At 42.0% G+C, this 18,474-nt stretch overlaps 1 protein-coding gene across 1 annotated transcript; it reads left to right on the top strand.

Annotated features, from left to right (window-relative positions):
- Positions 1-729: 729 nt before the first annotated feature.
- On the top strand, positions 730-17,039 carry si:ch211-67e16.11 (uncharacterized). Its single transcript, XM_054788370.1, has 8 exons — positions 730-1,461; positions 3,165-3,443; positions 6,472-6,705; positions 6,797-6,967; positions 7,053-7,184; positions 7,252-7,418; positions 8,104-8,370; positions 14,725-17,039. The coding sequence occupies exons 1-8, from the start codon at positions 1,224-1,226 to the stop codon at positions 14,899-14,901; spliced, it is 1,665 nt and encodes a 554-aa protein (XP_054644345.1). The 5' UTR covers positions 730-1,223; the 3' UTR covers positions 14,902-17,039.
- The last annotated feature ends 1,435 nt before the right edge of the window (positions 17,040-18,474 follow it).

The raw sequence follows: 18,474 nt of genomic DNA, 5'->3' as shown, positions 1-18,474 counted from the left end.
TTTATTCTCGAAATGTCATATTATTTTAATCCAAAACTATTTATCTCGTATGTTTACAACTTTTTTCTTGTCAATTTTTGACTTTATTCTCGTAATATTATGAGTATTTTTATTGGAAATGTACAACTTTGTTCTCGTAAATTACGACATTATTCTTGTAAATGTACGACTTTTATCTCATAAATTTATGACTATTTAACTTGTAAATTTGCGACTTTTTAACTTGTAAATTTACAACTTTATTTTTGTATATTTACAACTTTATTCTGAGTATTTTTATCAGAAATCAACAACTTTATTCTGTATTTAAGTTGTACATTAAGAGAAAAAAAGTCATAAAAGCTTTTTATCTTACCAGTTTTTTCTCCCAAATTTGTAAATTTACGTGAAAAAAGCCGTAAATTTACAAATTTAGGAGAAAAAAATGGTCAGACTTTATTCTTGTAAATTTACGCCTTTTTTTCTCGTAAATGTACAACTTTGTTCTGGTATATTTACGACTTTATTCTCGTAAATTTACACATTTTTGCTGGTGAATTTACGACTTTATTCTCAGAAAACCAGATTTTTTTTTTCAATGTGGGCCTGATACTCTGTCGCATCTTCCATCCTTCCTCACCGTCCTCTTATCTCCTCCCCTCTTTCTCGCCAGCATGCCCGAGCTTGCACGAAAGAGAGAGAGGGAAAGAAAAAGATAAAGAGACGGCTTGAAGCGCTCCTCCAGTCTCTGGGAGCTGAGAGTCGGCAGGACAACACTCGTCCTTCCACCTTGGACTATATATAAAAAAAATATTTAAAAAAAGAGGAGGGCAAGTTTATGAATTAAAGAACATCATTTCCACAGCTGGGACGACTATGGAGCACTTTGTCTTCAGCATCCAGAAGAAAGGAGACATAAAGACCAAAACGTACCGACTAACTCTCTAGAAACTTCTCAAATATCCAACAGAGGACAAAAGGGAGTAAAGAAGGTAAAAGGAAGGACATTTAAGGAGTAAAAAGGATGCAGGAATGCCATGCTGGGAAGTGACCGTGCAAGCAAACTTTGAATGAAAGCAGGAAAAGCTCACGTGTGACCTTCAGGAAGAAGCAAACCTACAAAAAATTGTGTGCAAGAATGAATCAAAGCACCAAGCGCTCGTAGAAAGAAAAGAGAACAAAAAGAAGAAAATCAAAAAGCTCACGCTCAAAAATTAAAACCGACAAGGACCTGAGTTGTGAACATGGAGCATCCCTTCACCATCCTCCTCATCTTCCTCCTCCACTTGGCACCAGCGGCGGGCGGCATGACCCGGGTCCAGCTGGAGCGCTGGGTCCGCTCGGGCCTCCAGTCCCTGCAGTGGGACCAGCTGGACCACTGCCTGCGCGCGTCCTCGCACTCCGAGGTCGAGTGCAGGCGCCTCGCCCACCTGCCGCCATCTGCCGTGGCCGTGTACGCCTCCGAGCCCCGCGGCGCTGCAGGTGAGAGATCAAAGGTTGGAGCTCTGATATCGTGCTATGCTGGGAATAGAGAACTCACATTGTTGTTGGTTTACAATGAAAATGTTAGATTCATTAATAAAATGCAATTCAAATATAGAAAAATATTACAAAATTAAAATACAGCAGAGTGAAGTCGGGTAAATAGATGTCATATAGAGGAACTTTGACTCATGTTTTTGCAGTAGGTCCCAAAAACGACAGAACACGGCCGTCTTCTAGATTATCTTTGACTCATATTTATTATTATTATTATTATTATTATTATTATTATTATATTTGTATTTATTATTATTTATTCATGGTTACATATGTATGCTTTTGAAAAATATAGATACATTTAAAAGTTCACTTTTTCAAAACAAAAACAAAATATTTGCATCTTTTTTATGATTTTAAAATATATACTTAAAATAATAACACTTAAATATGTGAATTACTCCTGTCATAAATAACACCTGCATGTGCTCCTAAACCTTTGAAGGGGAGGGTAGGCAGGGAGGTAGGTAGGTCGGTAGGTAGGTAGGGCGGTAGGAAGGTAGGTAGGTAGGCAGGTAGGTAGGTAGGTAGGCAGGTAGGTAGGTAGGTAGGCAGATAGATAGATAGATAGATAGATAGATAGATAGATAGATAGACTCTCTTGTATGACTACATTAGCCTAGAACTAGACTACACGAGACCCGTCCTACCTAGTCAGACTAGTGCTACTCTACCTAGTCATACCTGCTCAAATTGGACAGTTCTAGTCTAACTAGATAGGCCTAGAACTAGTCTACAGCTGTCCTATCTAGTCAGACTGTAACTGTCCTACCTAGTTGAATTGGACAGCTGTAGTCCTATCTACTCAAATAGCACAGATCTAGCCTGATTAGATAGGCCTAGAAATAGACCAGAGCTGTCCTATGTAGTTGACTAGAGCTGTCCTAGTTAGGATAAACCAAATAGAACAGCTCTAATCTGACTAGATAGGCCTAGCACTAGACTAGGGCTGTCCCATGTAGTCAGACTGGAGCTGTCCTACCTAGTTGAATTGGACAGCTACTCCTACCTACTCAAATAAAACAGATCCATTTAGTAGTTAGTTAGTTCTAGATAGGCCTAGAATTGACTAGAGAAGTCCTATCTAGTCAGACTAGAACTGTCCGATTCAATTAGGTAGGACAGCTGTTTTTGTTAGGATAAACCAAATAGACAGCTCTAATCTGACTAGATAGGCCTAGAACTAGACTAGAGCTGTCCTAACTAGTTGAATGGGACATCTCAAGTATGACTAGATTGGCCTAGAACTAGACTACACGAGCCCGTCCTACCTAGTCAGACTACAGCTACCCTACCTAGTCAAATCCTGCTCAAATTGGACACCTCTAGTCTGACTAGATAGGCCTAGTACTAGACTAGAGCTGTCCTATCTAGTCAAATCCTGCTCAAATCAGACAGCTCTAGTCTGACTAGATAGGCCTAGAACTAGACTAGCCTAGGTCTGTCCTATCAAGTCAAACTAGAGCTGTCCTACCTTGTCAAATCCAGCTTGAATCGGATGGCTTGAGTCTGACTAGAGAGGACTAGAAATAGGGCAGAATGTGGGAGTTCCATGGGGGAGGCGGGAAGGTTGACAGGCATGACTGATTGGCACCTTGGAAATATAACTTAGCAGAATTGTTCTTGTTGTTTACATAATCCTCCAGGTGCCTCCGACAAAGTGCTGGCCATCCTGCCGGACTCGTACTCTTCCAGTCTTCTGATGGGCTCCAAATTCCGGACTGCCTTCAGCGTCGGTACCATGGTAAAAGGGAGGGAGAGCCGCCACAGGTACCAGCCACCTTACCCGGCCTCCGTGGCCCACGATGCGGTGCTGGTGCTGGACCCCAGCCCCGGGGAGAACTTTGGACACCCGGTGGTCCTCTTCTATGTGGACCTGAACGTGACAAAGAGGAGGTGCTCCCATCTTGATGGTATTTATTTGGGTGAGTCTATGTTACTTTAAAGATGTTAGCGTTATCTACAGTGGCCAACGTTCCAAGGAAAATGTAAAAAAAAACAAAAAACAAAGGAATGAAAACAAAAGTGAAAGAACACCAAAACTTACATCTCCCTTGGTCTATGCCACACTCCCTCCAGAACATTTTGCGCAAATCTGTTTTTGCAGAAGCCTAAAAAAAACCCAACATAACTTTAAATATGGATCTTACAATTACAGAAAAACTGGACATCAAGGCTCCCCCAAGGACATAAAGTATATTATAAAGTATATGAAGTCTTGGCTGATTACTTGTTGCAAATGCAAATGTTTTTTTTCCCAAAGCTGTCCTCCGTTTGTGGATGCTGGGCAAAATTCTTTTTCTTTAAGTGGCGCAACATGAATAAGTGGTTCATGAATAGTTGGTCTTGAAATGACAACATTTCAATACTTCAGATAGTAAGGTCGCCAAGCCTGCGAGTGTGTTTTATTTAGTGTGTGCGAGTAAAAAGTTGTGTCCTTAACTGAAGCAGAAGAGACAGTGGAGGTTGGCTGGTTTTGAAAGCCCCCCCCCCCTCCCCTTTTATAGCTCATTGCTACATGCAAGACAGAATCTTCGCTGGGTAGGCAGTGTTTCACCACAGCTGCTGCTACATTAGGTACACCTGCCTCCGGTGGCATCCAATACAAGGGCTGCGTCACAAAATTCCGTCATTGTAAAGAGAGTATCAATCACTTTTCCAAGACAAATACACATATTTCTCAGATTTTCCACAATTCTGCATTTTCCGAGAGACTTTTCCCATCGAAAATGAATGGGGAATTTTCAAAGTTCCATATTTCCCACATTTCTGAACCAATTCAGACCGCGTCCAAGACAGAATGCTTAAATCATTTGCCACTATTTTTGGTTGCAAGCACATTGGTCTGCGCCAAAAGTTTGTCTTAGAATTTTCTCCAGAGCTGTAATTCAGGGTGCCTGCAACAGAGGGCAGTAATACTAGTTTAGAGCCAATATGTGAGTGAAGAAGGGTTTGAAGAAGAAGAGATTCAGAAAGTGTTTCCAAGGTTTCCACAATTTCGGGAGAAATTGCCTGGGAATGCGATGGTGACGCCGAACTACAATGCTGCACTTCCTGTCCAATCCTGCGCCAAAATTCCTGACGAGCTGACGCCGGACTGAAATGCTGTAGTTGGTATGCTAACTGTTATCATGTTAACACCTAGCATGATAGCGCTAAGTGTCAATGTAAGATAATACCTAAAAAAATGCGCTGAAATGCGCTAACATGTTAATGTTAGCATACTAGCATTGCTAACATCTAACACGAAACCACTGTCTATTAAAGTTTAGGCTTTTGAAAATATCTAAACAATGTAATATGCACCCGGCGGGATAGGAAGTGGACGTAAGTCCCCACAAATCCAGTAAAAGAAAACAGCTGTAAAGTACAAATTGCTGACCCCCCCGCCACTGCGAAAAGGTTTGCAAGTAGATGTTGAGCTGAATTTGGGCCCGTGTCTCACAAACACACACCAGTCAATTATTCATACACACACAGCAGTGAGCCCCCTGCTGGGTTCCAAGGATGGATTTGGGCTAGCATCTTTTTAAGCCCGGTTGTCTTCAAACTTGACTCCTCTTAGAAGTTGACTCCAGAAAAGAAGTCTTGGCAACAAATAAATAAAAGGTACCGATCATTGCCTCCATTCCTGGGTCCAGGCAAATGAATTTCCTGGTCTGGATGGCATTGTAAAGACAGCTTACTGGAACCCGAGCAGCTGTAGGAGGTGATGAGCAGTGTAGTGGTTCCCACAGTTGACTTGGCGGCCTGTTGTTCACAATGGCCTTCCGACTGAGTGGCGTTCAGTCTGAGATGTAGTCTTCCTTTCAGTCACAGTCTAAGACAGCATAGGTAAGAGCAGGGGTGTCCTAACATTTTCCACCAAGGACCACATAGTGAAAAATTAAAGAATGCAACTTTGCCACTTTGATATTTAGTATAGCAACATATTTTTTCTTTAATACTTAAACTCTGTGCTCCTAAAACCTACTTTTCCAAAAATTACAACTTTATTCATTATGTCAACGGCATTCTCGTAAAAGTGTGACTTTTCTTGTTAGATCACAACTTTTTTCTCTTAAAGGACAAGTTTTGGAATTTTGCCCATCATCTGCAATCCTTATGTGAAACATGAGCACACGTCTTTCGCTTTTCTGTGCGTTCTAAAGAGAGAAAAACAGCTATCATAAGGGAGCTAACAGTAAACGTAATGGGACAGACCTGTTTCGACTATAAAGCCCTCCAAAAAAAACCTCCAACGGTTTTAGGCACATGTTGTGACCATGCAGTAACAGGTATGTAATACTTACAGTACTTTGCCATGTTTTGGTCATTGTAAGAAATACCGGAACTTCTTTCCTGGGTGTATTGATTTCACAGAGCCCATAGCAACAACTTCCGTCAACAACAGCAGCAGAGAACGCACGTGTCTGTTTGCCACTACTAATCACAGAAGACTTTGTGTGAGCCGCCGCCGCCAACTACTTTTGAAAATGAGCTCCAGAACCTTATCTTTTTGAGCCGGAATATACGGAGGGTGAGCTACAGGTATTAGAAGCAGAAGAGAGTGAAAACGTCGGAGCAGACGGGGGCTGAGAGAGTCAGGGCATCTGCACTGGTAGAAACTTTTTTTCAACACAGAATCAAGTGGAAATGATGCCTGAGGCCAGCTGGACCAGACAGACAACTGTCCATGGAGTAAGCCACCATGATATTAATTCTGATACATGGAGCACATTGTGTGTACAGACAAAACATAGAATATGGGCTAATACAGGTCATTTGGTTGCCTAGTCCCAGTTGTCCATATGCTTGTTCTTGTTTCCCAGTCAGTACAGATTCCTATCAGTGTCCTATCGCATTGTTTTGTGATCCAGTCAAGGGGACGAATCACGCATGATCCTGACTGGAAAGTCAACTGTTCAGAGATTCTTCACCAGCCATGGCCAAAAACTCTGTTTTCGTCTTCAGGAGAGGAGTGTTTGATTCACGCCTTGAAAGGTCGCTGCCAGAACCAACTGAAGCGCCGACAGGCCGAGCCTGAGAGCCTTATCAGCCACCACGGACGTGGGTGGAGATTGGATGGAAATCCACGCGGTGGTATCGTTAGCAGCTCGGTCAGCGGAAGACTCTGCGAGGTCCATTTCCTCCCGCTGGTGGTCGCAGTTGGAGACAGCAACCAGACCCAGAGACTCAGATGTATAGGTAAGTTTTACGCTGCTGAACGTGATGTCGTGTCACTGTAGTCAATAAAAGTTGTTCCTTTTGAGGTATTTTGTACCCTTTCTTCCAACAGATCATGCAGAGTTTGCTAGGTGCCCTCAGCCGGCGCCCATGGGTTCCCCTAGTCTTCCCATCTCCAGCTGTGAGTTGAACAAAAACACCAGACGATGTCACCAGCAGCAACTCGCCACTCACCTCTCCTGCCGCCTCTACCAGACCTGCGACCATGCTGTGCTCATCTCTGGTAAGATGTTCTTTTGGTGACACAAACCAATTTTCACTGACGTTAGAAGCACAGTACTTGTTGACATTTTGTTGGTACATTTCAGGCGGGTGGCAGCAACAGATGACATTCCAGCATCATGTGCAGAATCTTCAAAGGTTTTACAGAATGCTCCGAATCAATGGTTACCACAAAGACCACATCAAGACCTTCTTTGCCAGCAGTGGACACATTCGAGGTAAGACTCCCATTGCTTCTATTTATGATTGCGTAAGTAACTTTTTTTTCACATTCTGCCACTGCAGATGAGCTGGAGGGTGCCTACTCGGCCATGGAGAAAGCAGTGATCCGTAACCACCTGTCGTACATCTGCAGGAAACAACACTGTGCCGACTCCTTGGTGCTCTACTTGAACTCGCCCACACGCAGTGATGGCACCATGCTCCTGTGGGACAGCAACCTCAATGGCGTCGTAAGAGAGTCAGATACTGTAGATTAGTGGTCCCCAACCTTTTTTAAACCACGGACCGGCTTGTGTTCCCACAAATCTCCCGCGGACCGGGGGTTGGGAGGGAGTGGCGAGGGTTATTGGGGTTCGTACATTATAGCAATCTAATTTATCTTATCTCTGGAGTTTTTCAGAGAGATTATTACATCGCTGTTTGACGTGTGTGGTGAAAGGCAGTGTGCTAGCATGAATTAACTTGAGACAAATGTGCACATTAGCACTCAATAAATCATCAAAACTTACCTTTATGCATTCCCACATAGTATCAGCATTTGACACCAAATATGAGGTGAAAGAAAAATTGTAAAAAAAACACAAAAACAGTAGTAGTCTGTCTGCAGCATATGAGAGAAAGTTAGCACACGCACAATGGACATGCGTCAAGTTAGACGGATGTAACAGAGAGAATCCAGCCACTTTTAAAAATAAAATTTGAAAATCATGAAAAAATTTTTTTCTTTCTGTGCAGCCCGGTACCAAATGACCCACGCCGGGACTGGGCCACGGTCCGGGGGTTGGGGATCACTGCTGTAGATGATCAGGCTGAGGTCGAGCGCTGGATGTTTGACATACAACTACATTATCCTGTGTACTCGTCAGCAGTTCAATTCCCTTAGTAGAACCTTTTTTCATCTCTTTCTCCTTCCAGGCTGATTTAAAGGAGCGCTACTCGGTCAACGAGCTGTTGGCCGATCTGGCTGGCTGCAGGGCGACCCGTGTTTTGATGTTTGTGGATCAGAGCTACAGCGGCGTTCTATTCAAAAGGCTGCGAGGATCTCAGAAACACCTCAACGTAGTTCTGATTCAGAGCCAGAAAAGGCAGAATCAGAGCTACGACAGGATGAGCCCAGGCTGGGCGGACAGCAGCTGGGCTCACATCAGTGCAGCGACCTGCCTGCTGGACCACCTGGAGAAGGTATTTTACTGCACTGATTGTCTGAATGTTGAGTGCTCATATTCGGTCAACGGAATAAACGGCTTGTTTGGGGGCAGACTTTAATTGTCCCACACTTTCTGATGTTGACATATCAGACTTTTTCTCCAAGAGTATCATGGAAGAAAAGTAATTATTAGCGCATTTCCTCTGATACTCTTAAAGCCCACTAGAGATCACATCATGAGTGTCCTATGACTATTTTTTTGTACGCCCAAGTTTTCATGTGATTTGCTTTTTGTCAAACGTTTTTGCAAAAATGTTATTTTGGTACACTGTGTCAGTTTTATTGCACGTAGCAGACGAGACCATTTTCGCGGCCAAAAGCACACTACGCACTGCTGATGTACTGTCAGGAGGTCAAAGAAAGTTGCGAGTGGCAGTCATTTGACAGAGAATTTGAGAAACACTATTGAATTCAATCTCACCAGGATCTATGGTAAGTCCGACAATATCCATCCATCCATGCAACCATCCATCCATCCATCCATCCATCCATCCATCCATCCATCCATCCATCCATCTTTCGCTTATCCTAGGTCGGGTCATGGGGGCAGCAGCCTAAGCATGGATGCCCAGATCTCCCCTCCCCAGCTACTTCGTCCAGCTCCACAAAAAGGTGTTCCCTGGCCAGTTGAGAGACATAGTCTCTCCAATATGTCCTGAGTCCGGAGAGGCGTCCGGGAGGCATCCTGACCAGATGCCCGAGCCACCTCATCTGGTTCCTCTCAATGTGGAGGAGCAGCGCTTCTACTACTATGACAGCGCTTCTCACCTTATCTCTAAGGGGCCCAGCCCAGCCATCCTACGGAGAAAACTCATTTCAGTTGCTTGTACCCACCATCACCACCCAAAGTTCAGCATATGTAAGGGTAGGAACGTAGATTGACCAGTAAATTGAGAGCTTTGCCTTTAGGCTCAGCTCCTTCTTCACCACAACGGACAGATGCAAAGTCCGCATCACTGGAGATGCTGCATCAATTTGCCTGTTGATCTCGCATTCCATCCTTCCCTCACTCCTGAACAAGACCCCAAGGTACTTAAACTCCTCCACTTGGGGCAGGATACCATGCCTGACCCAGAGATGGCACTTCAACTTTTTCCAACCCAGAACCATGGACTCGGACTTGGAGGTGCTGAGTCTCATCCCAGCCTCTTCACACTCAGCTGCAAACCGATCCAGTGAGAGTTGAAGGTCACAGCTCAAAGCAGGTTGAACCACGTCATCTGCAAAAAGCAGAGAACAATCTTGCAGCCGCCAAACCGGAACCCCTCAACGCCCTGGCTGCACCTAGAAATTCTGTCTATAAAAGTAATGAACAGAATCGGTGACAAAGGGCAGCCCTGGCGGAGGCCAACCCTCACTGGAAAAGGGGTCCGAGTTATTGCCGGCAATGCAAACCAAACTCTGACACCGGTCATACAGGGAACGAACCGCTTGAATTAGGGGGTAATGAATTTTTGAACAATGGAACAATAGAAACTGAGGTTCCACGTTAGGTTCTTAGCTCAAAGTTAGAGGGGGAGGTGTTTTGAAGGACAGTTCTGGTGGAAAGTGGCGATATCGACTGGGGTTGTAAAATAAGGAAAAACAGGAAAAAGGGGCTTTGAGCCTGCTTTTCACCAAGGAACCTTTTCCCTATTTACCCTAGTACTGTCCCTGGTTTTTGGCAGTTAATTGGTTCCAGACCGAACCGCGGTGAGTGCATTTCCGCAAAGTCAGATTCAATAGTAATAAATGGAATTCTTTCAGAGATGGAGCATAGAAAACCTGTTTATGACTTTCTAAATATGTTTTTTTTTTAACCATTATTAGCGCTCTGTAGCCATGAAATAACACCCCTATGCTACGGGATCACTGCAAGGACACAAAAGAGCTAGCGAGCAAACTAGTTAGCCTCCAATTTATTCTAAACTTAAGAGAGGCTTTCAAATGGACAGAAAGACAAAGCCAAAAACTTACCACTTTCACACAGAATAGGAGAACTTTTTTCATTCTATCATGTGGGACATGCCATGGCTGACTCCATGCAGTGTAATGTGATGTAATGTCATGTCTTGTCAATGTTGCTGACACCTAGTGGCCAGAATACGACATATACCTTTTATTTCAATATGTCTTGACTAATAATGGGCCATAGTCAACCACAAAACAGCGATCATTTATTCATGATTTCATTCTTCAAAAACAGCATTACAGTGAGGGAGTGATATTCAAACTGCGATGTAGCGAGGGACGACTGAAATTTCCAAAGGTTTCTCCAAAAGGTTCCTCTAGCGGCCGGAAAAGTTCCTCCTGGCTACTAGGTACTTTTTGGAGCTATTCAGAACTACTGAGGCGAGGGCTGTGTTTATTCATTTTTTCAAATCTTCGAACCTCCAAGAATTGGACTGACTCTGTTGAACGTATATCCAGGGGAATATATTCCGTGGAATTTTGAGACGACGACTCAAAACAAGCGAGTCTGTGGAAAAACAGCCAACCAGCTGATGGATCTAAATGTAGAATACACGTCCAAAAAGAAATTTAAAGAGTCCCTGACATGATTTATCAACTATTTAAATACAGTCAAACTTGTCTATAGCGGCCACTAGAGGGAGTCTGCAAAAGTGGCCGCTATAGACAGGTGGCCTCTATAGACAGGTTGGCGTCCAGTTTGAATGTTGACCAGTAGAGGAAAAAAAAAAGAAAAAAAGGGAAAATAATAATAATAATAATGTTGACCAGTAGAGGGCACTGCGGACTGCGGATAAAAGTTGTACAGTACTACTAGGCTTGTTATTATCATGGTTCATGGATCATGGTTTTAATTCATCCTGAACATGCATATGAGTCAAACAGTAGCACATCACATAGTACAATTCACAATTTTGCATGTCCAAAAAGGAGTAAGAAGAAGCAAAGCTTATTTAATCCTACCCCTCATCAGTTTCACATCAGTTGCAATACATTTATTCACCTCTTGTTCTTCCAAGTGTACTTTGTAGGTCTACATGACAATATAGTGCAATCATAGCCAAGGTTTTTACTTACTAAAAGGAAGCTAGAGGCTTAATAATAACTGATAGAATATATCCACGACCCACAGAACAAAGCTGTGCTAGTAATGTCTTACGCTTGTTTTTAATATTTTACTTTTTATACGGCAGAGTGTCATTACAGCTTTAGTTCATCAGGAAGTGACGGGAAGTGACAGTGGGCGTCCCGAGCAGGAGAGCTAGGCTCAGTGCTAGCTGTGAGTTTGGAGAGAGTTGGGAAGTGTGTTTATGTTGGCGTGGAAGTAAAGTCCTGCAGTGTTCTCCGTTGTTAATAAAGCCATTAAAGTGCATCGGCGACGTGAGTCTCTCCTTCCCCACAACAAGCGGCATTACAGTATTGACACACATTGTGCACATTGTCTCACACCAGGAAATAAACGGTGTCATTTCTTACAGGCATTGGCTGGACAGCTATGTAGTGGGGCTTGTTTAACCTTTGCCTTGTGGGCAAGCAGGAAGGAGAGACGATGCTGAGAGATGTGTGTGTGTTCTGAGCTGCTGTCTGGTGGCCGCGTTCAATAAATAAAGTTGGCAGAAGCAACAGGAGAAGTTTCCTTCTTTGCTTCGGAGCTGAATAACACTGACAAGTTAACAGACTAGTAGCGAACGGAAAAGAAGATGGCTTTTTTTGTGTCGAATACAGAAGATGAGGACTTTGATGGATTTGTGGATGAGGATTGATGAAAAATAACGTGAGTACATTCTAAAATACTTCAATTAAGTACAACCGAACTCAGTTTTGCTCCCGCTGCCGCATGCATGCTAGCGTATGTTTTTTTTTATTGTAGCGTCACTGGGAGCACGTCCTGTTCCCAGCCTAATTTGCGGTAATGTTTCGGTGCAAATGCTCTTAAAGTTACATGTTTGACCAGGAAATAGCAAGCTCAAAAGAAGACGGCTTTTTTTATGTGGAACAACTGACAGTTTGTGTGGATCTTGTGAATGATTGTGACTGAGCTAGGACTCAGTAATTAAAGTCTACACACGACGGCTTCATTGATTGAAAAACAAAACTTTTTCGTGCATGAAGCTTCTACTTGAGTCGGTAATTTGGCCGCTACTGTATATGCGGTCAGATATTGACCGAGGGAGACAAAATGGGTGGCTGCTGGCCGCGTTGGACAGGTGACTGCTATACACAGGGTCTATAACATGTAAATTTGCTGCGGGGGATTTTTCAGTGGCTGCTGTAGGCAGGTGGCCGTTCTATAAAGGTGGCCGCTAAGACAGGTTTGACTGTACGTTTATTTATTGTTTGTAATCATGTTCTACATTGTTACATTTTTGAATGCAAACGGTAAATTTGCAAATATGATATTTATAGTTGAGGCGCCAACCATGACGAGCTAGCTCTCGCTGGTCAGTCTCATTTCCGTAAGTGACGGCATCAGAGTACTATCACTCAGGTAAACAAACATGGCGGTCTACGAGACAGAGGATGTTTGCAGTGGTTATAGTGAAGAATTTAGCCAGGTGTCAATAGTTTTGGAGGGGAAAAGACGGGAGGGAGAAACATTTGGAGATGAAATAGAGAAATTTTAAAACTTGGACTTATGCCTTCAGACATGGAGATGAAGATCGGTTGCCTTCCAAACACAGAATGGTAAATGCAAATTACTCTGGAGTTGCTTATACTTCAATTATTGTCTTAAATCCGCTTCTTAATGACCGTAAAGGGGTCTTTATAGCCTGATTTATTTCATATTTCATTGCCGTCGCAGCTGCCCCCCACTGTAAACACTGTGAAAAGATGTTTATATAACATGTGTCATGCTTTACAGCCTTGTTGCTATCATGGAATAGTGTTTACAAGACATGACTTAGCCTGTTCATCGTTCTTGGCTTTTTTTTTTCCTGTGTACCGGCGGAATAGCATCATTTTTCAAAATGTGTTAATACCATACTTTCAAGCCTAATGCTTCTGAAAGGTGTAAAGGTGTTTCTTTGTCGCAGTCGTCAGTGAAATGATCACTGCAAAGATTGGAACTCCAGGTGGGCGTCCATCTTTCTCTCGTTCTCTGCACTTGCTTTGTCCATTGCTGTCTTCAACCTTCCTCTTTTGGAAAAGAAAACAAGCACAAAATTTTGGCATGACGACTATTTGGATGAAAAACATACCGAAGCAAGTCGACCATCTACCTCAAGAAGGGTTTGTTTACTCTGCTTTAGCTGAGCGGTGTCACCCCGATGACATCACTTACGGAAATGCGGCTGAACAGCGAGAGCTAGCTCGTCATGGTTAATGCTGTCAACTACAGATGTCGTTTTTGCCAACTTACCAGTGGCATTCAAAAATGGAACAATGTATGACAATATATAACATATTGGAGCAAATTTGATGAATCATGTCCTTTAAACAAGATGATAAGAAGATGAAGAGTGGCAGTGTGTCCGAGCGCCGTATTGCTGCACCAACAAACCGTATGATCAACTCAGCGAGATCGTCACTTGACGGGAAGTGGGGGAAGCAGTAAGCCAGTAGAATGAAGGTAAACCACATCGGACGTTCACTGCTTAGTTTGTTACATGCTGTGACAGCAGTCATTTGTTTACTTACAAAAGCCAAGCAAAGCTGAATGCTAACGCTAAAGCTACAGTTGAATGCGTTTGTGCCGTCGCCGTGAGCCCAACACTGATATTTATTCTTCTTTATGTGTTGTTCACAGATGAAGTGGAGCATAGTCTGACGACTTTCCGACCGTGTTGGACACTGTGGAAGACACTCAAAAATAATGCCCTTCACTGACCGCACTTTGCTTTTAAATCATCTTGTTTTGTCTTTTTAGTTTTATATTGTATTTACTGAGACTTTAGTAAAAAAAAATAAAATAAAAAAATGACAAATCTGACCTAATGTTGTGTGATTATTTTCATCAAATGAGTGCAGAAATCAGTAGGGGGCGGTGCATTCATAGCGCCAAGACCACGTCACAATTATACAAATCAAAGCAAGTTAACTCTTTATCTTCCAAAACATCATTTCTTTAGAATCAATATTTATCTAATAGCATGACAAAAACATCAAAAGTGAAATAAAAGACCTCACACTGGTCAGGAAGACTTCCAGTGACCAACAAAGAGGCCAGCACTCCTGATTCTGAAGGCCCTGTGCAAAATTTCCATCAAACAGCAACCCATATTAACGTATTTACCAGAGATGTAGCGCAAAATCAATTTCTTTGTTTGGCATTTTGGCTTGACAAACTTCTGTCAACATTTAAATGTTCTTTTTTTTGAAGGAATTAGAATCTCAATACCATTAACGTCGTACCCTCTGACAACATCCCGATTTTGCAGAGTGCTGGTGCGTCCCAAGCGTTGGACCAGTGGGCTGGACTTCTCAACGTCACCCTGGCAGGAGCTCCCTGCAACGCCACGCCACCGCTAACAGACAGTGAGCTGCGACGGGAGTACCAGGGATGCCAGAACCTGCCGACTGCACTCTGGCACAGGAAGTACTGGAGGATCAACTAAAAAAAACAAAAAAACAAACAGAAACCCTCAAAGACGAACCAGAGAGCGAGTGGCAAACGACCCACAGGGGACATTAAATACATGGCACAGGGGTGTCCAAAGTGTGGCCCGGGGGCTGTTTTGTTATTGGCCCAAGGAACATTCTAAAAATACAATTAAACAAGAAAACAACAGCAAAAATGAACAAAAATGCAGTCATTTTTTGGGAATAAAGTAGAAATATCAGGAGAATAAAGCCATAAAATGATGAGGAATATATTGTCATCTTACGGGAAAAGAAGTCATAATTTTACCAAAATAAAAATCACAATATTATTAGGAAAAACACCTCATTTTTAGATGCATAAAGTTGAAATATTAACAACAAATTTAACAAAATATTAGCACATTTTTTTAAAGTCCTAATGTTATCAGAAAGAAAACAAAGAATGCAGTTGCAAATTCTGGATAATAAGGCTGGAAAAAAGTTCTGGTATTAAAAAATAAGGTCATAAAATTACGGAAAATAAAAGTTGTCATCTTACTCGGGGGAAAAAAAGTTCTCATTTTACGAGAATGAGGTCGTAATATTCTGAGGAAAAACATGACATTTTTAGAAGCATAAAGTTGAAATGTTAAAAGAAAAACTTCGTAGTGTTATGGGAGACAAAACAAAGCTAGTTAGCATGCTACTAGCATAACATTAGCATGCTAACACCTATCATAATAGTGGTAAGTGTTTATATATGTGTCTAGCTATGGAAATGGCTAAAAATGCTACTGTGTTAATATTAGCATGCTAGCAATGCTAACGTGCTAATGTTAGCAATCTAACACCAAGCATGAGAGTGCTAAGTCTTTATACAAGTATACCTATGAAAATGGATAAAAATGCTACTATGCTAATGTTAGCATGCTAGCAATGCTAACATGCTAACGTTAGCATGCTAACATATAGCTCGATAGTGCTAAGTCTTTATATAAATGTCTGCCTATGAAAATGGCTCAAAATGGCACTGCTAGCAATGTTAACATGCTATCGTTAGCATGATAACACATTGCCTAATAGTGCTAAGTGTTTATATTTGTGTCTAGCTATGAAAATGGCTAAAAATGCTACTATTCTAATGTTAGCATGCTAGCAATGCTAACGTACTAGTGTTAGCATGCTAACACCAAGGACGATAGTGTCAAGTCTATATACAAGTGTCTACCTATGAAAATGGCTAAAAATGCCACTGATAACAATGCTAACATGCCATCGTTAGCATGCTAACACATCGCCTAATAGTGCTAAGTGTTTATATATGTGTCTAGCTATGAAAATAGCTAAAAATGCCACTGATAGCAATGCTAACATGCCATCGTTAGCATGCTAACACATCGCCTAATAGTGCTAAGTGTTTATATATGTGTCTAGCTATGAAAATAGCTAAAAATGTGCTTTGCGCTGCGCTTGGTGGAGGTAATAATACGCTTTTTCACCAATATGACTAAGCTGAGATGCAGGCTTCCTCAGCGTATCTACAGTACAGTGGCTTTACAAAATGTCAAATAAAAGTGGCCCGTCCAGCCTTTGATTTTTCAGTATGCGGCCCTCGCTGGAAAATAGTTTGGACAGCCCTGTGTTGGCGTTCATCACATGCATGTGTAGACGGACAGTAGATGCAACATGTGTGTGTGTGTGTGTGTTGGTGTGTGTGCTCTTTCTGCCCTAACGCTGAACTTGCTGTAAGCATGGTGATGACAGCTCATCCCAAGGGGGTGTCCTGAACCTGAACGCCATTTGTGTAGATGTGTGTGTGTGTGTGTGGAGGTTCAGCAAGAGGACAGCCACTCTGGTAAGTCTTCAGCATTTCACAACCCATCTTGTATTTGTCCAGAAGCTCATTCTCTTGGTTTGTACATTGATTCTGTTCTTGACTTGTTGTGCAAAAGGTGAAGACATTGAACACTGAAGCCCAGAACAATCCACTATTAAATGTATCCTAAATGTCCACTGGTGGGCTTGGCTCTGTCTATCCTAGCTCAAAGAATCACAGCGAGACAACAAAGTAAGATATACTGTACTTTTGCAAAAAAAAAACAAACAAACATTGAGGTGTATTGAAGTGTCCCAAATAGAGGACGCGAGGGACGCCAAGGACAAGGAAGGAAGAAGAAGAAGGAGCAGACATTGGTCTGCAATGATCATGATTAAGATATGAAGCACTGAGACTGCCCTCACTGCTACACCGGCTGGCCATGGCTTTTTAATAAGGCCTGAGTGAGTGAGTGAGTGCGTGCTGAATCACTTGAAACATCCACACACACACACACACTCCATGGACTTGGACTTGGACTTGCCATGGACTCACAATCTTACCTTTCATTGCATTGGCCTTGCAACTGCACTCCTTGTCACGTGCTAACCTTGTGCTAGTACGGGCAAAAGCATCGAGGCCAGAAATGCTAACCCTTAGCCGCTCTTGTGGGAAGACCTCCGACATGAGACTTGAGTCTCAGGGCACTGTTGTATCCATTTGTTGTTTCACCTCTCACCCAAGCAGGTCGCATCGCTTCTTGCTCAAGGACTTGGTAGGACAGCTCGAGCAGGAGCTGTCTTACCTCGTAGAGCAGGGGTATAATGGGCTATAACGGGCTATAATGTCAGGACATTATAGCCCGTTATTAATACCAACTTTGCTCTTGGCTCTTTTTCTCCCCCATTTTTGCTATTAAATTGAATTTTCCAAATATTTCAATCAATTTTCTTCTCGTAATATTTTGATATTAAAAAATGTTTCCACCCACCTAATTTTCCATTTGTTTCTCATAATATCACGGCGTAAAAAAAAATATTTTCTTTTTCCTCAATGTTTCCACGCCACTCCACTGACCTTTTAATGTTACGAGTTTATTCTCGTAAAATTGCCACTTTTTTTGTTATTAAAACACAGGTTTTTGTCTCTTGATATTTTGACTTTATTCTCGGAAAACAACAGCTGTTTTTTTCTCTTTCTGAGGTTTTTTAGCAACTAGATTAACTTTTTTCTTGTACATTTTTGTCTTGAAATATTAAGAGAATATAAAAATTTTCCCTAATTTTTCCAATTAAGTTTATTTTCTTTTGATTGTTTCCCCTGCTGTTACAACTTACAAGTTACAACTGTAATTATATTTGATATCTTTCCACTGCATATTACGACGTTATTCCGGTAAAATGATGACTTTGAGACATGCTTTTCTTAATATTTCTTAATTATTGGAAAATTAGTTTGCGGAAAAAGTTGTGATATTATGGGAATAAGCTCAAAATATTATGGGAATGAAATCATAATTATTAGAAAAAAATTTACAAAGAGGAAACTGGAAACAAAAAAAAAACTAAACAAATTTTACAAGAATAAAGTCAAAATATTGAGGAAAAAAGTATTCTAACAAGAAAAAAAGGCACAATTTTATGAGGAGAAGTGTCTAATACGAGGACAAATTTTGTCATTTTAGTAGCATACAGGCCGCACGGTGGTCTAGTGGTTAGCATGTTGGCCAACACAGTCAGTCTGGAGATCAGGAAGACCTGAGTCGATTCTCCCTTGGGCATTTCTGTGTGGA

The sequence above is a fragment of the Dunckerocampus dactyliophorus genome, chromosome 9 (genome assembly GCF_027744805.1).
Source record: "Dunckerocampus dactyliophorus isolate RoL2022-P2 chromosome 9, RoL_Ddac_1.1, whole genome shotgun sequence".
Taxonomy (NCBI): Eukaryota; Metazoa; Chordata; class Actinopteri; order Syngnathiformes; family Syngnathidae; genus Dunckerocampus; species Dunckerocampus dactyliophorus.
Note: the sequence above shows the minus strand (reverse complement) of the source record. Positions and strands in the feature narration are given on the sequence as shown.

Coding starts and splice junctions, on each gene's coding strand:
- si:ch211-67e16.11 (XM_054788370.1), top strand. CDS start 1,224: ATGGAGCATCCCTTCACCATCCTCCTCATCTTCCTCCTCCACTTGGCA. Junction 7,185..7,251: donor CAGCAGTGGACACATTCGAG/GTAAGACTCCCA, acceptor CTGCCACTGCAG/ATGAGCTGGAGGGTGCCTAC. Junction 8,371..14,724: donor TGCTGGACCACCTGGAGAAG/GTATTTTACTGC, acceptor CCGATTTTGCAG/AGTGCTGGTGCGTCCCAAGC.